Source organism: Micropterus dolomieu, linkage group LG01 (assembly GCF_021292245.1).
Source record: "Micropterus dolomieu isolate WLL.071019.BEF.003 ecotype Adirondacks linkage group LG01, ASM2129224v1, whole genome shotgun sequence".
NCBI lineage: Eukaryota > Metazoa > Chordata > Actinopteri > Centrarchiformes > Centrarchidae > Micropterus > Micropterus dolomieu.
Genome location: NC_060150.1, coordinates 50,367,606 through 50,391,178, shown reverse-complemented (window position 1 = coordinate 50,391,178; position 23,573 = coordinate 50,367,606). Strand labels below are relative to the sequence as shown.

General features: G+C 43.2%; 1 protein-coding gene across 3 annotated transcripts; it reads left to right on the top strand.

Annotated features, from left to right (window-relative positions):
- The first annotated feature begins 3,370 nt into the window (after positions 1-3,370).
- Positions 3,371-23,286, top strand: LOC123968903 (zinc finger protein 444-like). Of its 3 annotated transcripts, XM_046045947.1 has the most exons (5): positions 3,371-3,835; positions 13,679-13,755; positions 14,244-14,379; positions 18,677-19,741; positions 19,910-23,286. In XM_046045947.1, the coding sequence occupies exons 1-4, from the start codon at positions 3,559-3,561 to the stop codon at positions 19,702-19,704; spliced, it is 1,518 nt and encodes a 505-aa protein (XP_045901903.1). In that variant the 5' UTR covers positions 3,371-3,558; the 3' UTR covers positions 19,705-19,741; positions 19,910-23,286. The 3 variants fall into 3 exon arrangements, with proteins under 3 accessions (XP_045901903.1, XP_045901910.1, XP_045901899.1); XM_046045954.1 differs by having other exon boundaries at positions 14,265-14,379; positions 18,677-23,286; XM_046045943.1 differs by having other exon boundaries at positions 18,677-23,286.
- Positions 23,287-23,573: the final 287 nt, after the last annotated feature.

Below are 23,573 nucleotides of genomic sequence, written 5' to 3'. Positions count from 1 at the left end.
GACACCTGGTGCCACACTCTAATCAGCTAATTAACTCAAAACACCTGCAAAGGCCTTTAAATGGTCTCTCAGTCTAGTTCTGTAGGCTACACAATCATGGGGAAGACCGCTGACTTGACAGCTGTCCAAAAGACGACCATTGACACCTTGCACAAGGAGGGCAAGACAGAAAGTCATTGCTAAAGAGGCTGGCTGTTCACAGAGCTCTGTGTCCAAGCACATTAATAGAGAGGCGAAGGGAAGGAAAAGATGTGGTAGAAAAAAGTGTACAAGCAATAGGGATAACCGCACCCTGGAGAGGATTGTAAAACAAAACCCATTCAAAAATGTGGGGGAGATTCACAAAGAGTGGACTGCAGCTGGAGTCAGTGCTTCAAGAACCACCACGCACAGACGTATGCAAGACATGGATTTCAGCTGTCGCATTCCTTGTGTCAAGCCACTCTTGAACAAGAGACAGCATCAGAAGCGTCTCGCCTGGGCTAAAGACAAAAAGGACTGGACTGCTGCTGAGTGGTCCAAAGTTATGTTCTCTGATGAAAGTAAATTTTGCATTTCCTTTGGAAATCAAGGTCCCAGAGTCTGTAGGAAGAGAGGAGAGGCACTTCCACGTTGCTTGAAGTCCAGTGCAAAGTTTCCACAGTAAGTGATGGTTTGGGGTGCCATGTCATCTGCTGGTGTTGGTCCACTGTGTTTTCTGAGGTCCAAGGTCAACGCAGCCGTCTACCAGGTACCAAGTTTTAGAGCACTTCATGCTTCCTGCTGCTGACCAACTTTATGGAGATGCAGATTTCATTTTCCAACAGGACTTGGCACCTGCACACAGAGCCAAAACTACCAGTACCTGGTTTAAGGACCATGGTATCCCTGTTCTTAATTGACCAGTAAACTCGCCTGACCTTAACCCTATAGAAAATCTATGGGGTATTGTGAAGAGGAAGATGCGATACGCCAGACCCAACAATGCAGAAGAGCTAAAGGCCACTATCAGAGCAACCTGGGCTCTCATAACACCTGAGCAGTGCCACAGACTGATCGACTCCATGCCATGCCGCGTTGCTGCAGTAATTCAGGCAAAAGGAGCCCCAACTAAGTATTGACTGCTGTACATGCTCATACTTTTCATGTTCATACTTTTCAGTTGGCCAACATTTCTAAAAATCCTTCTTTTGTATTGGTCTTAAGTAATATTCTAATTTTCGGAGATACTGAATTTGGGATTTTCATTAGTTGTCAGTTTTAATCCTCACAATTAAATGAAATAAACATTTGAAATATATCAGTGTGTTGTCAATTATATACAAAAAAGAAAATGTTGTGCATACTGTACAAGTTATAACAAAATTCTGAATATCACTGCAGACTCACCGTTTGACCAATCTAAAAACCCTTTTAAACACTTGATATTGGCCATGTGTTGATTTTGGTAGCATTTGATGAAAGACTTGGGGAGATATAGATGTTAACTGATATAGCATATTCTGAAAAATATAGAGTGACAGACTGAAAAAAATGTCAACTCTCTAAGAAGTACGAGTGATTTTCGTAGGATTTTTGAATTTGGAATGAGAAATGTCTAGAAATTTACATTCCTTGTAAAAAGCCACGCCCACTTTGAGCAATCATTACTAAATTTTATGCATCAACTGAGTAGTGACCCTGGATCGTACAAACCATAGACTGTATATAAGAAATGGACGTAGTCATTGTGACGTCACCCTTTGATTTGTGGACTGCCGTTTTGAAGCCTCGAGTTTGGCCGATAGGGCACCGCCATGTCGAGTTTTTGCTACCAGTAAGTGCCTGGATGTGACGATACAGCAGAGCTAACGGCCGTGTGCGGAGCTAGCTAGCTTGCTTAGCTAGGTGCAACTGTAACTCACGTTAACTGTCATTTTAACAGGGCTGATAACTCTGTCTAGCGAACAACAGTCTTAAAACTAAATGTACTCACCAGAGAAAGTGAACAGCCGACTCCTAATAAGCTTTTTCAATGGTGCTGGTTAAATTTACACAGTGCCGAGCGTACGAGTCAGCTCTAGCCTGATTGATAGGTGGTAATGACTTGTCAATCATAGATAACCCTGCCCTGAAACATACTCTGCATTGTGGTCTATTTTAAAATAAACGGGACCATAATTTACTAAATGAACATCAATTTGTATTGAAGAAGACTTGGAACTAGCGACTGAGACCATAAACTCGTCCGGAAAGTGTTTACTGGGGTAATTATTCAGCTGAGAAGTAGGGTCATTTACCGTTGTTTCTAATAGGGCCAGACTTCTTTTTGCAACCAGAAGAGTTGCACCCCGCTTGGTACAAACTGAATTTTGTATGAATCCATGCAGCAAAATACAAGGTATAAACCTTTAGCAAGTGTAGTGCCCCCTAGTGGAAGAATATCCCAGGACTGCTCAGCGCAGCTAGAACTGGAGCATCTGAACAGACGTGTCAAGTTTGGTTAAAATAGCATAAGCCAATTTTGATTTACGGGCATTTATGTAAAATTGTACGTAAATACACAAAATTAAAAATTTATGAAAAAAAAACAGATCAACGTAACAAAATTCTTTTGATAACTTTTGATCAGCGATGTCCGTGGATGATACTGCCAAAGTTTCAGGTCAATTGGCGAAAACATCTGGGACGAGTTCGTAAAAATAGGTTTCAGAGAAAAGTGATAAAAAGTCTTATAATTTGACAATTTTAGTACAGAAGACTTTTGGAGCAAAGATGCAGATGAATCCAGAGATTAAAATAATGAAAGAAGTTTGACTCTAAACAAAGCTGATTTCGAGATAATTGCAAAAACCTTAATTGTTATAGCGCTACCATGAAGACTGAGTACCATTTTTTTTTGCCTGAGTAGTGAATGGAATTTGCAACCCACCTGCCAATTCCGGTGAGTTTTCATCCAGCAGTTTTTGCTGCCCAAACACATTTAGTGGAGAAAAAGAAGAAAGAAAGAAAAAAAGAAATAAAGAACGAAAAACAATAGGGCTCCCTAATAAAATGAAAAATCTGTTTCAAACGAGTCTCCAAAAGTGTCCCTTATACATTCATTGGTCGTTTTGGGATCTAAATTCCTTGTGTAGGCTAACGTTACTGCTCTTGTGGTGTGGGCGGATGGATAGAATCTCTGGTTGCAGATAACAGATGGACAAGTTCTGTGTGTGATATTCTGATGAAGTAAACAGTGGACCTTCTTGGCCTTAATCATTCCAGCAAGTAAGTATCATATTTGTTTTCTACATAGTAAGCAGCGCTTCTTCCAGATCTAAACCTTGTCCGCGGCTGTTCTGACTTCACCCAGACACAGCTGCTGTGAAGTGATGCTCAACAACAAAGTGACGTCATCAGGAGGCGACTCTCGCACCTCAGAGAGCCACAGCGTCGTTCAGCCCATTAAAGACGGCAGACAGTGTGATTTGCACGCTGAGCTGTTTGCATGTCACCAGTCACACCTCGGTGTGTGGATCTGTTCACGCGCGTGCACCGCACAGCAGCAGCCGCCAGCCTCGCGCATCTGTCCGTCCGAACAGACAGACAGAGCTGGCGATGATGGCGGACTGCGTTGGCTTTCAAGCGCAAATCGCCTCGATTATAGAGATACTGGCCAATTCGGCGGTGGCGGAGATCTGCAAACTGGTGGACGATGGCTACGCGGCGCTGCGCTCCCAGATGGACCAGGAGCGGGAGAAGAGCGAGAAGGAGAACGATGCCCTGCGGCAGAAACTGCGAGAAATGGACGTGAAGATGCGGAGCTACGAGAGGAAGATGAGGAGACGGATTCAGCGGGAGGAACTGCACACCGTTCATTTTAGGCCGCCCGAAGGTAAATAGATGTAGATGGCTGGGTCAGGAAACATGAGGTCTGAGGGAGTCATGACACACACTGTCCTCATACATACAGCAATGTGTTTATTGATGAGCGGATCTGTTCAGTCTTTGGTCAGTATGACACCATACTGTAGCCTGCTTCAAGACTGCTTTAACTTTTGCAGCTCTGCTGTCATTACTGGGCACACCGTCCACTGTGACCGCAGCATCATACAGGCTCACACAACGTCCTGTCACACGCCAATGCTCCATTTGGCAGGCTGGCCACAATGACTTCTGAGTGGAGTTTGACCAAATGCGTGGATAGACTGGATTTGTGGCAGTTCAGGTGAATTACAAAAATGCTATTTTCTAACCCCCCTCTAATTGTATCCAGCCATGCACATATTCCATGTTGGGTGATCCAGATAAAATAAGATATAAGATAATAAGATATACTTTGATTGTCCCCAAAGGGAAATGTGTCCATTCTGCAGCTTTGCAAACAGAAACAACAACAAAAAAACAATAAAAATAATATCTTTCAACACATACTCACATGCAACTCAACACATGCTCTAATATACATAAGACAGGTACTACAGTAATACATATACACATTCAGGCCTTCTCACATTGGCTGCATCTGATGACACAACCCATACAGCCTGCATTGCACAAATGAGATATTGCACAACGCAAATAGCCTACATATTGCACAATAACATTGCACAACCCTAATGGCCTACATGCTAGTGTTGATTAGCTTAATGGAGATAGGTACAAATGAATGTTTATATCGGTTCAGCTTGCACTTGGGAATCCTGAATCTTCTACTAGAGGGTAAAGATTAAACAGGAAATTCTGGGTGAAGTATGTGGGTCAGGTCAGACACATCTGTTTGCGCCTGTCTGATAACCGACTGCTCATAGATTGTCTGGGGGGTGGCGAATGGTTTTTGACTCCTATAATCTTCATGGCTGTCTGCACCTGACGGGCAATCTGTTATTTGGACTGTAACCTACTGTGAGGTTACCATAGCAGTCTGTAATACCATATCTTAAAATACTCTTTAGTATTGCATGACAAAACAACATCAAGTTTTGTTTGTCTATGTAAAAAATGCATCCTCTGTTGAAATCTGGAGCCGAGACTATCAACATGAGCCTTCCAGCTGAGTGCATTGTCAAAATGTACACCAAGATACTTATTAGAGCAAACCTGAGTGATGGGTACATTGTTGATGACTACAGGCCTGGGGTCACCTCTTGCCTTTGGGTCAAATACCATCTCCTCAGTCTTCACAACATTTTGCACAAGATAGTTGTCACACCACTCGACAAATTCCTCAGTTTCTGTCTATCCTTGTGCATAAGGCCAAGGATTGGTGTATCATCTGAGAATTTAATAATTTCATTGTTAGGGTGGAGTCTGGTGCAGTAGTTAGTGTAGTCAAAGTCCTTATAGGCAAGTCATGCCACATGCCACCGGGACATAAAAACTACATGAACAGAATCAGCATTAAAATCTAATAAAAATCGCTGAAAAACTTTGAAAACTTTCCCCCAAAATAAGGTTTAAAAAGCGTTTTTCCCGACCGGTTATACTTCTACTACACATGCGTCATCACTTCCGCGCATGCGCAGTTGAACAATAACAGACCCTTACGTCAGTGGAACCTCACGATTGGCTGAAATATGATTCCTGCTTTGGCTGTTAAAAGCAGACGATTGGCTTTCTAGCGGGAGGGGTGGGATACGGTATTACGGGCTTTCCCCATAGAGTTGTATTGAGGATAAGTTTCACGTTGCCGTGCTGCTTTAGCAGATGCTTCGATACAAAATTGTTCACGGTTGAAAGCTTTTTGCTGGTCACACAAAGTTTACAACGGAAAACAATGTTCTTTGTATCTTTGTAGTGTGACATAGCTAAAAGTTAAGCCTAATGGCAGTATTTACAGCTTTAGAAAGAACCCCTCTCTCCTTCGTTCTTCTTTTAGCTTTTTGGCTAGCAGCTGACTTGAAAAACATAAGATCTGATGTTGCTGACCTGCAGCGTGGTCGCACCTGTTATATTAATATGCGAAATAAAACACAAACAAACAGATCCAACTCTGAAATGGCAGTTTATTATTGAGTCAACAAGAATTTACAAAAAATGCGTAATCTACGTTAATTACAGTGGTTGACTACAGTCTTCTGACCAGCTACCAAAGCGCTTTTCCCCCCCGGGCTGCACACATGTTTGTATACAAGAAGCCGTCTATTGATATCAAATGAAATGAAATTTTTTCTTGTGATAACATGTTTGGCCATATCACCCAGCCCTAGTTGCAATAAACCACTCACTAGGGATGGGGATCGATACCCGGTTCTAAAAGGACCCGGTTCCTAACCTACTCAAAACCTGAAAATCAGTAAGGTCCGAGCTTATCAATACTGCTATCAAGACTAGCGGGTCCTATATTGTAATGTTATGTCTCAAGAGTCAAATCTGATTTAACTTGAAACGCGATGAATAAGAAAACTACTGCGTTTTTATTGATGGAAACTACCATTCATACACTGGTGGAACAGCCACCAGGGGCAATTCAAGGTTCAGTATCCTGCCCAAGGACACTTCGACATGCAGCCTGGGGGAGCCAGGGATTGAACCGCCGACCTTCCAATTAACGGGCAACCCACTCTACCTCCTGAGCCTAACATATAACAATGTTATCGCACATTGAATATTTTTCTCATATCGTGCAGGCCTGCCTCATGCCAGTTGGGTCATGTCCTACCAAATAACCGTTACTAAATAATAGTAAAGTATCAATAGTGGTATCGATAAAGACTCGGATCGTTAAGCAGTCTCAATAATGGTATCAGTATCAATAAAAATGAACGATCCCCATCTCTATCTACATACCCATTTATACAATGGTGGCTGTAATCATTCCTACTGTGCACGCTGATTGCATTGCAATAATGAATTAATGCAGTGAATACAGCAATAGACAGCCAATGACCAATGTCAACCAAACTTTAAGGTTGCTGCACACTGCCCAGACAGTGCCCAACTAGCACCAACATTCTAAACTGGGCAGTAAATGACCCTTCGCTAAGCCATGCCCCGAATACACAGCTGGCCAATCACAGCGCAGTATAGGCCTCGCTCTAACTGAGGTCCGACACTTTCATGGCTGCGCTCCATTGACTCTAATGCAAAAACAGTCGTTTTCTAGATTATTTCGGCTGTATTTATACAGATATGGTCAAACACTGTTTCTGGGGCACTTGTGATAGTTACAGTCGCTACCCAGAGAGGTTGAAAGAAGAAGTACGATTTATTCTCTTTCCAAAACCTAAAATAAATGAAAAAATGTCTGCTGCGGATTGTTCCTAATGTAATGCTAGTTAGCTAACGCTAGCTAACTTCCTACTGAATGTAACGTAATAAAGCCCTACCGTTCTGCTTTTTAATGACTGTAATAATGAATAGAGGCCTACCCAGCTGTACAGGAACATTGTTGATCGTTCATATCGTTGTCTTTTGTCTCAATCGTCGGGGGATGCGGTGGTTCACTTCTACTGTGTGATCGGTAATGTTAGGCTTTAGCTTCTATCTTTCATTTTTTTCACATCCGTTTGAGTCAATTTGAGTCAGTTTGACAGCCTGAATACAACCTTCAAATGTATAATGCAACTGCAAAACTGTCTGCTTCTTTCTGAGATCGCTTTTTCCAACAGGGGCGGGGCTTAGCGAAGCGTCAATTGGTTGCAGTCAACCAACTGCCAGTTCCACACTGCCCAGACGGTACTCAGACAGACTTTTTGCTTTTTCTTAAAATAATGTAGTCATAAGGATAATTGCAAGACAGACACTTTCTGTATTTTATATATAACCCAGTCAAAAGTTGTTGCTGTTTACATTCCTCCAAGATGCAAATTCAAAACATGCACTACAGGAACTGTATGAGATCATCAGCAGTCACATGACAAAACAACCTGATGGTGTTTTTATTGTTGCTAGCGATTTTAATCAAACAAATATTAGAACAGTATTACCTAAATTCTACCAGCATGTCCACATCCCCATCAGAGGAACACATACGCTGGACCACGTCTACACCAATCTTCCTGGCAGCTACAAAGCCCTCCCCCGTCCCCATTTTGGTTTATCAGACCATATTTCTCTGCTTCTTCAGCCCACTTACACCCAGCTGATTAAAGCCAACAATTAAAACAGTGATAGTGTGGACAGATGAGGCTACAGCAGCTCTACAGGACTGTTTTGGGAGCACAGACTGGAGCGTGGTCAGAGAGGCCGCCACCCAAGAGAGCCACATCAACCTTGAGGAATATATATCATCAGTGACCTCATACATCAGCAAATGTGTTGATGATGTGGTGATCACTAAAACGATAAAATCATTCCCCAATCAGAAGGCCTGGATGAACGGACAGGAGAGGGCTCTGTCAGCCAAAACAGCTGCTTTTCGGTCTGGTGATAAAGAAGCTTACAGCAAGTCTGTCTTGTGAGTACCGTCTGGGCAGTGTGGAACTGGTAGTTGGGTTTTCTGAACATTCTACTAAGAATGAAAATATTCAACTCACGCAAATTCCTTCGTGTTGCCTTCTTGTCGCTGGCCCCGCCCCCTTTGTGCCGCCCGACAGGAAATCCCGGCTCTATGCGTCTTTGCATTGACTTTGTATCTAAACTCACCGCCCCGAACACTCTCTTTGCTTTTGGTCTGAAAGCACCATGAGGCCAGGTTACCAGATGAACGGAACACCTTTTCTGCTCGCTTTGATCTCCTCAACAAGGAGCCAGCTGTAAAGTCTACTCCCCCTCCAGAGGACCGGCCACAGTCAGTATCCACAGCAGATGTAAGAAGAGTCCTGCTGAGTGAATATGAGTAAATCAGCTGGGCCTGATAACATCCATGGCCATGTGCTAAAAACCTGAGCCAATCAGCTACTTTTCAACATCTCACTGTCTCAGGAGAGGGTTCCCACCTGCTTCAAGACAGCCACCACTAAACTACCGCCCTGTGGCTCTCACCCCCATTCTGATGAAGTGCTTTGAGAAACTGGTTCTTCAGCACATAAAGAACATCCCAGCCAGCCTGGACCCTCACCAGTTTGTTTTCAGAACCAACAGATCCACAGAGGATGCCATCTCCACTGCCCTCCACTCAGCCCTCACACACTTTGAGAAAAACAACACCTACATCAGAATGCTGTTTGTGGATTTCAGCTCAGCGTTCAACACAATCTCCACCATGAAACTGATCAGCAAACTCCGCACTCTGGGTTTAAATAACACTCTAGATATTAGATGGGACGGCTGTGGCTCAGAAGGTAGAGTGGGTTGCCCCGTTAATCGGAAGGTCGGCGGTTCAATCCCGGCTCCTCCACATGTCAAAGTGTCCTTGGGCAAGATACTGAATTGCCCCTGGTGTCTGTTCCACTGGTGTATGAATGAGCACTTAGGCTCAGTGTATGAATGTGTATGACTGGTGAATGCAGATGTAGTGTAAAAGCGCTTTGAGTGGTCGAAAAGACTAGAAAGGCGCTATACAAGTACGGAGCATTTACATTTACAGATATTGGACTTCCTCACAAACAGACCGCTGACAGTTCGGATTGGCGGACACACCTCCTCCACTCTAGTGCTCAACACCAGAGCCCCCCAGGGCTGTGTGCTCGGCCCCCTCTTGTTCACGCTGTACACCCACGACTGACGGTGGTGCTGAGGTGGAGCAGGTGAACAGTTTCAGGTTCCTGGGAATCAGCATCACAGAGAAGCTGACGTGGTCGTCTCACATCTCCACACTGGTGAAGAAAGCTCAGAAACTACTGTATTTTTTGAGGAAACTTAAGAAGGCCAAATTCCCACGGCAAGTTCTTGTCAGCTTTTACAGAGGAGCAATAGAAAGTATCCTGATTGGAAACATCACAAACTGGCATGGGATGTGCACGGCCCAGGACCAGAGGGCTCTGCAGCGGGTGATTCAAACTGCTCAGAAGATCATTGGTACCCATCTCCCGAGCATCAGGGATATCTGTGAGGTGCCTACGCAGAGCCCAAAGGATACTAAAGGACAGTACCCACCCAGCCACAGCCTGTTCACCCTGCTGCCTTCTGGGAAGAGATTCAGAAGTTTCAGCTGCCTCATAATTTTTCATAATTGATTCTGTATTAATGTATATTATCTGCTATGTAGCAGAAGGGAGTTACAAAACACAATTTCACTCTATAACTTGTTGTATTGTGACAAGAAACCTACCTACCTACTAGGGATGGGGATCGAGACCCGGTTCCAAAAGGACCCGGTTCCAGAATTTCTCAAAACACGAAAATCAATAAGGTTTGAGCTTATCGATACTGCTATCGAGACTTGCGGGTCCTATGATGTAACGTTAAGTCTCAAGCGTCAATTCTTATACTACTTTACTTACTATACTTTATCAATCCACCTGTCTGTAAGGAAACGTTAATGTAGAAATGGTTAATTTAATCATCTCTGTCCTCAGTATCTCATCGTGTATGTTTTATACAAACACTGCTAACGCTAGCTTGGCATTAGCCAAATGTTAAAAACAAGCTGAATAATAATAATAATAATAATAATCCTTATTTGTAGAGCACTTTTCAAAAATAAGTTACAAAGTGCTTTAACAAGTGTAAAGAATAATACAAAAAAAAAAAGATAAGAGCATGAAAATTTAATATAAAATTAGTAAAATACAATAAAATAAAAGGGATAAAATAAAGTCAAATAAGATCGGGAAAAGCTCTCCTATAAAAGTATGTTTTAAGAAGGGACTTAAAAGAGTTCACTGACTCAGCCGACCTGATTTCCTCGGGCAGGCTGTTCCAGAGCCTCGGGGCCCTGACAGCAAACGCTCTGTCCCCTTTAGTTTTCAGTCTGGAAAGCTTTCTGTCTGGAGCACAGACTGATCTGTAGTCTTAAAAACACTCAACTGCTGGCTGAGACAATCCAGCCGCCTGCTACCAGCCTGGTAACGTTACCTGCAGCCAGCGAGAGAGGAGGAGGGACTGATCCAGGCTGATGTTGTTCATTCTAAACTCACTCACTAGTGATGTCAGATAAAGTTATTGAGTTACTTTGCTGTTGTAAACATTGCTGCTCTAACGATATTTAGCTGTATTTAAAATATTAAGTTAAAAACAATCAGGCAGTTAATATGTACACTTCAATATATCTATATCAATATATCTTTATTGCAAGTGATATTTCATCTCAATATATAACGTTATCGCACATTGAATATTTCCCTCATACCATGCAGGCCTACCTCATGCCTGTTGGGTCTGGTCTTAACGAATAACCATCACTAAATAATAGTAAAGTATCGATAGTGGTATCGATAAAGAATCGGATCATGAAGCAGTCTCAGTAAGGGTATAAGTATCAATAAAAATTAATGATCCCCATCCCTACTACCTACCAAAGACATACCTTTGCTATTACCATGGACATAAAGTGATGCTTATTTGCATCTTATGACTGTTTGATCCAGATAAAAGCAGCTGTAGACTTAGAGAAACGGAGCAATACAGCTTTAAAATGCTGCGTGCAGTTTTCACTGGACTTTTAAATTCAGTTTTATTTATATAGCGCCAATTCACAACAACAGTTATCTCATAGCGTTTTCCACACGGCACCTGAGCTGTAACAGTCCTTCCACAGACACAGACTGACGGCGCACGCTGATCCAATGGTTGGTGTTGGTTGAGTTGCTCTGCGTTTGTCTGGGTAATGTGCGGCCACCTCCCATACTAAATAATTCTTTTTTTGTTATGTTTTCTTTCTAAAGAAGTGCCTGATTCTCCCAGGTTATCATCCACTCACTACTAAGCTGAATTGTTAATAGCAGGCTCATTGGTGGCAATCAGGTACAGCATCTGTTATTATGACAATTGAGGTCACACATAAAATGTGTTGGAACAGACTGTGTTACCACACTCTCGGACAGCTGAAGGCACAGCGTAACACTGGTAAGGAAGTCTAAGTCAGAGAAGACTTCAAGCTGCGGGTGTGAGGTCAAGTGGCATTAAGAACAGTATTGCTAAGATGGTAAAATGAGAAAAAGAGGCTTGCATGGACTACTAAAAGACTGGAAGAAGGTCTTAAGGACCGATGAATCAAAATTTGAAATCTTTGGTTCATCATGCAGGGTTTTTGTACGATGTCCTTTGTGTGTGAAACAAACTGTCAAACACGAAGGAGGAAGCGTGATGGTCTATGACTCTTTTGCTGGATCCAGAGTCAGCGACTTGCACAGGGATAGGTGAGAGTCAGGAAAGAGCTATGGTGAAAATATGAGTTTGGATTTAAAGGCCCCAACAGAATCACACAGTCTGTCAACAGGGAGGTTATTCCAAAGGAGGGGCACGAGAGAAAAGGGCCTGCAAACTAAGACTGGGGCGGCTGTGGCTCAGGAGGTAGAGCGGGTTGGCCGTTAATCGGAAGGTCGGCGGTTCAATCCCTGGCTCCCCCTGGTTGTGTGTCGAAGCGTCCTTGGGCAAGATACTGAACCCCGATTTGCGTGTATGAATGTGTATGACTGGTGAATGCAGATGTAGTGTAAAAGCGCTTTGAGTGGTCGAAAAGACTAGAAAGGCGCTATACAAATACGGAGCATTTACATTTACAAATTGCAAAGTGCGCAAACAGAAGAAAAATCTTAATCAAATCAATATTTGGTGTGACCACTACTTGCCTTGAAACAGCATCAGTTCTTCTAACTTGCACAAAGTTTTTGAAGAAACTCAGGTTGGCCCAAAAATCTTGGAGAACTCCCCACACCTAAAGAAGTTCTCAGAGGACTCCTCCTTCATCTTCTGTTTTACTGATGACAGGGAGGAGGATTACAAAGACCTAATCGAGAGTTTCAGTGGATGGTGCAACAGCAACCACCTCCTTTCATCATAGGAAAAACCAACGAGCTGGTGGTGGACTTCAGACGGAGTAAGAGGCCCCATGTACACCCCAGTCGTAATAAGGGGGTAGGGGATAGAGATAGTAGATATCTTCACATTCCTGGGGGTGCAACTCAAAAACAAACTGGACTGGAGAGACGACACATCGGCCCTCTACAGGAAAGGTCATAGCCGGCTGTTCTTCCTGAGGAGGCTCAGGTCCTTCGTTGTGTGCAGCAGGCTGCTATGGAAGTCTGTAGTAGCCAGTGTCATATTCTTTGCCGTGGATTGCTGGGGAGGTGGCATCGGGCACTTGTGGCGCCAACAAACTGGGCAAGCAGGTGAAGAAGGCCAGCTCAGTGGTGGGATGGAACTGGACAGTTTGGAGGCAGTGACTGAGAGGAGGATGAGAGGAAAGCTGAAAGCCATCATGGACAATCCCTCTCATCCTCTGTATGTATTCATCCCTACTGCTTGTTTTTTGTGGAATTCAAATGAAAAACCTTCAGCTGATTGTTGTCCTGTAAATTACCTGTAGACTGGAACCTGTCTAGGTTCCTGTATTTTTGTCCTGTGCATGCTGGGATATAAACAAGCAGTTTTGGGGCGCCTTTTAAGATACTTGTTCCCTCTCTGCTCCTATCAACAAATGGTTGTATTTATCCTGTTAGGTTTTTTTTTTTTTTACTGCTACGTTACCACATTTTCTCTCCCAGTGACAGAAATCTGATATTTTTACATTAGAATAGCGTTCAAGCATTCAAGATCAGAAATAAGATAGCACAATGTGAGCTCACTCAGAAGCTAAGAAATGATTTTGAAGAGAAAGGCTTCATTTTCTAAATGATGATTCAGTTAGCCAAAAGTTCAAAAGGCAGGCAAACTGGTGGACGATATTTGCTCAGTGTTCTGTGCTGTTTTTCAGGATCTGACGACCATCAGCCTCTGGTGTTGCCTCTCCATGCTGCCTCTGAAGACAAACCCTTGCATCGCATTTCAAAGGTAAACATTAATCAGCAGAATTTATTTCAAAATATGGTCTATTGAGACTTGTATTTCAGGCAGGTTTGTAAGGCATCACATCTACCCCTACATAGAAACAAAAGAAGGCAGTAGAAATGACACACACTCACAGGTGACCTGGAAACTTTAACCTCTGTGGTGTCGTGTTCACTCAAGTAGACCAAACTGCTAAAACCACAACAACACACTGAACATACAGTTTACAAAAGTGAAATGTGTTATGTGATTAACATTTGACAGCAGGAATTAACCTGAAATAACTTGGCTATAGCTTCCTGCTGCTTCCGTCGCAAGCTTACATAGCACAATGTGTTGTGAAGGATTTCTAGCTTGACATTCATATCTGCTGTGACATTGTGCATTTCAGCTAACCCATTTGTATGAACATGGTGACAAGTTTGAGTTCTACATTCATTCTGTGTGATGAATACACCTGATAAATGCAGATACGTCTTGTCATGTTCCAGCTGCTTTTCACTGTATCACAGCAGGAGGAAACCAAGGTGTTGCCACTGGTGAAGCAGGAGAAAGTGGAGAAAGATGACTGCAACCTGGACCTAAAGGTAGAGGTCAACATCAGGGCAGAGTGTGGCCTGTCTGCTGGTGAGTGTGGCTCTGTACATGATTAAAACATTGTTTCAGTGATTCTTCATGTTGTTTCAATGTTTACTCTGGTTTTAATAAAAACAAAGCAGAAATGAAGATAAACTAGAGGATAGCCGATGAAAAGTTTCAGTCGACTGGTCAGTTTGTCTTCATTAATACACCTTAGTCACAGCAAACATTTTGTGATAAAACATTCTAAACTATAGGTTCACCTAGTAGCCAATGGCCATCAGATGCACTTTGAGTCTTCCCTAGGTCAAGACAACCTCTGAGGTGTCACTAATTAATTTCAGTTCAGTTTTACTGACACGTATATGCCAAGCACATGGCAACACAGGCAAGGAAAACCTTCCTTCTAAAGGTTCAGTGTGTAATATTTCTTAGGATTTATTGACAGAAATTCAATATAAGATCCATAACTATGTTTTCAGTGATGTGTAAAGACCTTACATAATGAACCATTATGTTTTTATTACCTTAGAATGAGACATTAATATCTCCATAACCTCAGGCACCCCCTTCCATGGACGTCGCCACATTGCATCGTCATGTTTCTACTGTAGCAGAAAACAGAAACAGCGCTACAGAGTGCGTTTCGACACTACGTTCTTCTTGTTTTACTTCTGGTACAATTCAGGCAGTGCAGACACTCATCACTATGTTGAATAAGTATGTTAGAAGAAGAAGAAGTAGCAATAATATACTGCAGGGGTTGGCAAATGTTACATTGGGGCAATATTTTCAACCATTAGATGGTGGATGAGAATATAAGCCATAATATTGATCTGCATCAACATGTTACTTGGTTAGCTCGGTCGGTAAGATGTAGGACTGAAAACCCAAGGGTTTAGTGTTTGATCCCATCTTGAGGCAACTTTTTTATTCTCTCTTCAACCTGTGGATTCAGCAGCGAATGTTCCTCAGATTACGGCATGTGCTGCACTGTTTTAGTTTGGTGTTTCATCCTCATCTGTCAACCTACGGACGTTTTTTCAATTCCCCAGTATCTCCAGGCAGAGGACATTTAGGGGAATCACGTTTTCTGACGGCTCATTCAGAGGTGTGTCAAGCAGGCTATAGACTTTTAATGTTGTTCAGAATGTTTCAAAGTAAAAGCGCAGTTCAACTCCAAATACTGCATTACAGTAAACAAGCTTCTTGCGCTTTTATTTTGTAGGCAAAACCACTAAAGAGGAAGTGATTATGTGAGTAACTGCCATGACTGAGATCTATTTCAGCACCGCTATCAAAGTATTATTTATTTTTATTTTTTGCTGCTATTGACACAACGTGTTATTTAGCATGAGAGCCAGACGGAGTCGGGACAGACAGTTGACGGCAGAAATTAAGGATTTTTTTGGATTTTCCCAGATGGAAGGCTATAATGTGGGACAGATGTTTTCAAAGCGTTGCTGAAGTTGTCTGTTTTCTGCTGGACAGGTAAATAAGTTTGTCAGACTTCAGCGATGAAAATGAAAACTGTTGTTTGATAGCTTTAGCTAGAAGCTGGCCATAATCACAGAGAACCATGACATGTTTTCCCTGTCAGTGGTGTGAAATATGGATTAATTTCATGGCGCCTACTTATTCTCCAGCCTGTGGTTTGGCTTTGCCAACAATCAGCTGATCAGTAACGTTGGCAATAACACCATAACGTTAGCTTAGAGCATGGAAGCATGAGGCAGCTAAACTTTTACTGCCTGGTAGAAAAACATTTATTGTTAGTTGGATTGGTTTATTCTCCAGCGCTGTGCTTTGGCTTGTGGTGTTATGTTAGTTGAATTAATTTCATGTAGTTACTCTCTCTCTCTCTCTCTCTAGAGCTCTGTTTTGGCTTTGTATGTTACCTTCGTGAGAATCAGCTGATCACTAATTGGCAATAAATAAACGGCAGCTTCCAGCATCGAAGCTCAGATCAGCCAGCTAAATTAAAAATATGTAGTTGGAATGTAATTTCATGTAGTTCTTCTCCAGCGCTCTGACATGGCTTTGTTACGTGGACAGAAATGTGCTGTTACCTTCCTGAGACAAACAGCTGATGAATATTATTGGCAATAAAACGGTAACAGCAGAGAAGCTCAGATCAGCAGCTAAACTTCACATTTTACTGCCCTGCTGGAAAACATGTATTTATTTATACTGCTAATGGTGATATATAAGAAGACCGTGTGCCTATCAAGTGACCAATAATAAACACTTTCCGAATTTGCGACATGAGACATCTTGTAGCACTTCATGTCTTCATGTGGCTGTTGTTTATTAGTGAAAAGTAACAATAATATTCAGAAAAACATTTGCCTGTTTTACATGATTTATATAATTTCTTAACACATCTATCTAAAGAAACCTAATTTCTTCAATGGAAATCTCTTTTATCTCATAGAAGACATCTTTGTCCCGTCTCAGTCACCGTAGCTATACTGCTCGATAGGGGAGGGGGGGTGCAATTCGCAATACTCACCACTGCCGTCACGCACAACTCTTCCACACTGTCAGTGGCCAAGTCACAATAACATATGGTTTTACTGAATAATTAAGTAAATATAATTTACGGCCAAACAGCCGTCATGCAGCCTGCCTCCGATGTCGCAAGCAGATAATTTTCTCTGTTGCACTGGCCAAGAGGGTCAGCAATCTGGCTGCCCTCTCTGTGGCTCTGTCATGTCTTAGGATCCTGCGCCCTAATCCTGCATTCATGCCTAAGAGCACCACTCTTTTTGGTCGAGGATGATTACTCTCTCAGGCTTCTTTCCTCCACCCCAAGGGTCTGACGACGAAGCTATGTCCCACCTCCTCTGCTCTGTGCGTGGGATGTCCTGCTACGTGGCGACACCGTTTGCAGCGCTTACGTATGATTTTCCCAGCCATATTCACAATTCTAGTCAGTTTGCACCTATTCTTAGCCCCAAGATTACGATACCATGTTGATAGGTTGTACGTGAGAACGCTCTTCACGAGATTTCTGTAGACCAACTCTAGGGTATTTTTGCTTACAGAGAAGCTGTTCAACTTCAACAAATACATACGTTGCATAGCCTTTTTATAGAGATAGTCAGAGTTTGTTGTAAAACTCACTACTGTCAAATAGGGTGACTAAGTATTTAAAGTTCTCCACAATGTCAACAGGATGGTCATTAATGCAGATTACCAACTCCTTAGTTTTACTGGCATTTATGACTAGAGCACTGTTTGAACACCAGCTAATTAATTTGGCAATATGATTAAAATATGCTCTCTTCCAACCCTTCTCTCCTTCAGGCATTAAACCAACCAAAGCCGTATCATCCACGTACTTATATAAATAGGAAGTGGAGTCCTGGATCTTCATCTCGTTGGTATAGATAGCAAACAGTACGGGTGATAAGACGCAGCCCTGGGGTGCACCTGTATTTACAAGTTGCTCTGAACTAATGCCATTCAAAGACACTCTCTGGCGCCGTTGGGAAAGAAAGTCCTTAATCGATAAAGTAAGCCAGCCATTGACACCAAGGTCAGATAGCCTCTGCAAAAACAAAACTCTGGTGTAACTTTTAGACATCTGCAGAGTGTTAACTAATGCAAGAGTTGCATCCTTAGTGCTCTGACCACACCTATGAGCAAATTGAAGTGGGTCAAGGTGGTTCCCAACAGACAACATCAGACGAGTCACTATGACTCTCTCCATACACTTGACAGGGCAGATGGCCTTAATAAATCCACACAGTTCCTTGGCAGTCGAGAATCAAAGACTCCAACCCGAGTCTGCAGTGTCAGCTGGAGTTCCCATGTGTACACAAGCTAGCTTTGTCTTTCACCAATTTAGTCCAAGACTTCCAGGGATCACCAGAAGTGCGAGGTAGAGTGCAATCCAAATCGCTAAAAGTTCTATATTTACTTTTACTAACTAAAAACTCCAGGTAACAAGACAAAAAAGTTGGCAAAAAATGCAAATTCAGATAAGAATTCAGTACGGGTGAGGTGCTCGGTACACTATAACAAAAAGAATTGGCTGCAGTGATTTCCAACTTGGGTGTGAAAGACTGTCATCACTGGTCAGATTTGGTAGGGGCCCAGAGAAAACAACATTCCAACATTGTTCTGACATTGATTTTGGGTCAGATCGAGCCTAGATTTGTTCCCGTCTGTTTTATTTATAGTTTTTAAACACACTTCCTGTCAGTCCTCATTCGCCATAGCCTAGCCTAGCTCCTTTTGAGAGTTGAGAACTGAACAGTACAGCAATAATGTTTTATGAATGATCTTTTTCTTTAACGCCACTCACCGTGTTTTTCTGTGCCTGTCTTCCCTTCTTCAGCCCTGGAGCCCAGTGAGGAACCCCCCTCCTGTGATATTGTTCTTGACACTGGTGTCACCACCTCCTCCACCCCCCAGCCCTCCTCCTCCCCAACTGACGCCTCAATGGACCTGACCTGCAGGCCTCGAGCGAAACGTAAAGCCACCAAGCCTCTGGTTAACAGTTTGACAGTCGGCAGTGGGGGGGTCCCAGCCCCTGAGGCTGCTCGCAGTGACCTTGGAAGGAGCCTTAGAGACGGTGCTCTAAAACCAGAGATCCAGACAGATGATACTACAGAAGATGAACTTCATTCCTCTCAGCTGTCAGCCCCTGTAGCCTCAGATGAGCCCAGCCCTGATCGCCTCAACAGCCTGGATCTGGCTTGGATGCAGGAGAGGGTCAGCCATCTTGGTGCAGCGTATGCAGTAGCACAACTGGGTATAGGGAACTCAGAAACTGGCCACCCCTCTGCCTCCTTCGCCTCGCAGGGAGGAGGAGACAGTCTAGATGGCCCCCCAACCATGCTCTTTACAAGTGGCGCTCATGAAATGGCTGCTTTTGCTGCCTCTTTCGACATGGCCGCAGCCGCCGCCGCTGCTGTTGTTGCTGCACCACCTCTTCCACCTGCTCCTCCTACAGCTACATCTGCCACCACTACCAGCCAGAGGCGGCCTTACAGGAGCGGCGCTGCTGCTGCTGCTGCTAAAGAACCTGTGGTGTGTGCTGTGTGCGGGCGTGTCTTTCCCAGTGCAGCCGCCCTGGAGCTGCACCAACGGGTACACACAGGGGAGAGACCCTACACCTGCCCCCACTGTGGAAAGGGCTTTGCCCAGCCCAACAACCTGCGGGTCCACCTCCTCATCCACACCGGGGAGAGGCGTTATCGATGTACGCTGTGCGGGAAGAGTTTCATCTCGTCCAGCCACCTGAAGAGGCACCGCACAGTCCACACGCAGGAGAAGCCCTACAGCTGCTCACGCTGTGGACAGTCCTTCAGCCAAATGTGTAGCGTTCGCAGACACCGTCAGCAGTCCCAGTGTGGCCTGTAGGCTGACTGCTGGATGAGGTGGAACCTGGCATCTGGAGGTAATCCTTGTGTAGTTTGGACTCTGAAGGGTGAATGATTGAAATCTCTTCATATGGGAATTCTAGCATCTAATGTAAGCACGAACAAATTAGAAGCAAGGCTGTATCCTGGCACACAGTTGCTATTTGTTCTAGATCAAAGCAGTAATATGGGATTTTTGTTTTTAGGTTGATTTCCACTAAAGTCCCATCAACCTTTTCTTACTCCTTGCTTCAAACTGAGAGAGGATCCCAGAGTGGACTGTAAAAGACTGCCGGAGACGGTGTTGATGACACTTAATCCATCTATTTGTTATCAAATGATCTTGTTTGTGACCGACTATCTGGTTTCTATAGCTAACAGACATGATCCAGTGGGAGAGGGTCATGGCACAGCCATAATCAGTGTACCTGGACTGTCCATTGACCATCCTGTGAAATAGAATGAACAGAACCATATTTTGTGCACCCAACAGCTCTCTAGTATTAGTATTAAATAATAACTTCTGTGACTTCTAAAACCAGATTCACATTTTCAGACACTGTTTGTTTTAGGACTGCTGGCACTACAAGATTTAATTTCTCACTCAGCAAAGTGTCGATATGAAAAGATAGCATGTTGCCTCAGTAGAGTTCCCTGGAAGCAGGGGGAACCTGCTAGCTTAGTTAGCCTAGCTAAGTAAAAAGGGAAACCGCTACACATTCCAACAACTCCAAAACTGTCTTACTAAAATGTTTTATGTAGTCAACATACTTTATGTAGTAATGAAAAAGTAGAAGCAGGTTTCTGAGATGAACAGTGACAAAGTCCTGTTAGGAAAGTCGTGCAACTTGGCAGCCATCTTGGCAACGCCTCCGGGCAGCTATTTCGGACTAACAAGACCAGGCTCCTATCTGAATGAATTGGGAGAGAGCCAGAACTGCAGTTTTACTGGTCACTGGGACATAAAAACTACATGAACAGATTTTAACAGTTTCCCGCTTTGTGCTGTTAAAAGCAGACGACTGGCTTTCTAGCGGGAGGGGCGTGATAACCGCTATCTTTGCCGTTACGGGCTTTCCCCATAGAGTTGTATTGAGGATGTGATTGAGTGGCATGTCTCCTCTAAATTGTCTCTGACAGTGAAACACTGCATTTTAAAGTGCAATCTTCATAATACGGTTGACATTCTTAATCACCGTCTTTACTGCCAATGAACCCAACCTTGAAATGTCAGTGTTTCCCATACATGGATTTATTTGTGGCGGCCTGCCACAATATCAATACTGACCGCCCCATATTGGATTTTTTTTTTTTACTATTTAAAATGGGTAAACTCATACTTCACACTAGAGCTGCGCGCAGTGCAGATATTCGCTCAGCAACCCCTCTCTCTCTCTAACACCGTAGCCACTTTCATAGAGATCCCATAAATACAGAAAAAAACCCTGCCATTATGCCACATTTGTTCATTCATATGTCTGCGGTATAATCCTGCAGCCATGTGTGCTTTCCCATGGTGATCCGGCTTTCTGAAGCCAGCATTCAACACTTGTGTAATCCAACCAGGCAGTCTGAAAGCAAACATATAGAGCTGAGGTGGGCCGAATATAGCTTGACTGCTGAACCCCCTAGTGGCTAGCCACCTGAGAGGGCACACACCCGTCACTCAAAGCGGCCCGCCCTTAATTAAGCATAACTTTAAGCCTTGATATAATTTAGAGGGTTGAGATATATACAGTGCATCTGGAAAGTATTCACAGTGCTTGACTTTTTCCACATTTTATGTTACAGCCTTATTCCAAAATGGACAAATTTCCTTCAAAATTCTACAAACAATACCCCATAATGATAACATGAAAGAAGTTTGTTCGAAATCTCTGCAAATTAAAAATAAAACGAAAAAAAGCGGATGTACATAAGTATTCACAGACTTTGTTGAAGTACCTTTGTCACCAATTACAGCCTCAAGTCTTTTTGAGAATAATGCTACAAGCTTGGCACACCTATTTTTTGGGCAGTTTCTCCCATTCTTCTTTGCAGGACGTCTCAAGCTCTATCAGGTTGGATGGGGAGTGTCTGTGCACAGCGATTTTCACATCTCTCCAGAGATGTTTAATTGCGTTGAAGTCTGGGCTCTGGCTGGGCCCCTCAAGGACAATCACAGACTTGTCCTGTAGCCACTCTTTTGTTATCTTGGATTTGTGCTTAGGGTCATTGTCCTGTTGGAAGATGAACCTTCGCCCCAGTCTGCTCTGGAGGTCCAGAGCACTCTGGAGCAGGTTTTCATCAAGGATGTCTCTGTACATTGCTGCATTCATCTTTCCGTCATCTTGATCTGACAAGTTATGTATCGTATTGACCAGGTGATGAGCGGCGCCTGGTTTCCTCCAGACATGACGCTTACCATTCAGGCCAAAGAGTCAATTAATCTTCAATCTTTGTTTCATCAGACCAGAGAATTTTGTTTCTCATTATCTGAGAGCAAACTCCAGACGGACTGTCATGTGCCTTTTACTGAGTGAGGAGTGACTTCCGTCTGGCCACTTTACCATACAGGCCTGATTGGTGGAGTGCTGCAGAGATGGTTCTCCTCTCTACACAGAGCTCTGTCAGAGTGTTCTTGGTCACCTCCCTGACTAAGGCCATGCTACCCCGATCTCTGTTTGGCCAGGCGCCCAGCTCTAGGAAGGGTCCTGGTTAGGGATCAAAACCCGAAAAGGTGTGAGCTTATCGATACTGCTATCGATACTGCTATCGAGACTAGCGGGTCCTACAACGTAACGTTATGTCTCGAGAGTCAAATCTGATTTAACTTGGCTGGGCGGTATATCGGTATAATGAGGTATACAGATATAATTTCAAAAGAGCGTTTATACCGATATAGTTTAATGTTGAGTTAATTATGTTTCCGTAACATCTTGCCAGCATTTGCTCATCTTTCAGTCCATACACATACACTTTACTTCAGCAGGTCCCGCAGGTATATTAATGACCACCCAGGTGTATTTGGCGACACATTGTAGCATTTTTCAGAGAAACAGAGTTATTACGTTATAAGTCGTGGCCGACACAATGTACCATAAAATTTTAATTAATTGCTGAGTCGCCTAGCCCGTTTCCTGGCCTGGTGTGGGAACACATTTTGACAAATAAACGCAGGTCCCCATTAAACGCCTGGTCTGGCTTTTATAGAAGTTCTTTGGATGTATAAAACCTCTTAAACCCCGTGTGGTCACCCGCTTTAGCTGCTTAAATCGTTAATACAAATTTTAATGTTTAAAGGTATTATCAATAGCTTATTTCATTATGAACATCGTTACATCGGTTAGATTCTGCACAATTCAACAGTTAATTTAACGGAAACAAGTCCCAAAGTCTAATTCTTATAGATTTACCTGTGTAACCAGCATGGTACAAGAGATTTACAAAAAGAACTCCCGTTACCTATGAAGCACTCGTTAAGTCCAAATGTGTCCGTTCCTTGATTATTATCTTCCTTTAGTCTGGAAGGGTCCACCCATCAAAAGAATCAAAACAGCTTTTCATAAAAATTAATCTAAGTTGTGAATCTTGTCATGTGAAGTCCATCGCTCTCTGTCTGCTAACTTGTCTCATCCTGCTCCATGTTGTTGTTTTTGTTATGTTGCTGCCTTCAAAATAAAAGTGCATAAGCAGTCTGTAGGAGCTAGATCAAATGAATGACTTGTATTTGATCATTTTTATACAAGTAATATTCTGTTTAAAATAAACTGTTTCTTAGTAGCCTATTTCAGTTTTGTGCAAGAGGAATTAAAGGCCCCTCCCATATGGACTCCTGTCCAAAATATAGGCAGGGTCAATTCAGTGATTTTAGCAAATAATAGCCTAGGC

What these genes read in the sequence shown, in the direction of transcription:
- LOC123968903 (XM_046045947.1), top strand. Translation starts at nt 3,559, where the DNA reads ATGATGGCGGACTGCGTTGGCTTTCAAGCGCAAATCGCCTCGATTATA. An exon ending in CCTTGCATCGCATTTCAAAG is followed by an intron (nt 13,756 to 14,243) that starts GTAAACATTAAT and finishes GTCATGTTCCAG; the next exon opens with CTGCTTTTCACTGTATCACA. An exon ending in AGAGTGTGGCCTGTCTGCTG is followed by an intron (nt 14,380 to 18,676) that starts GTGAGTGTGGCT and finishes TCCCTTCTTCAG; the next exon opens with CCCTGGAGCCCAGTGAGGAA.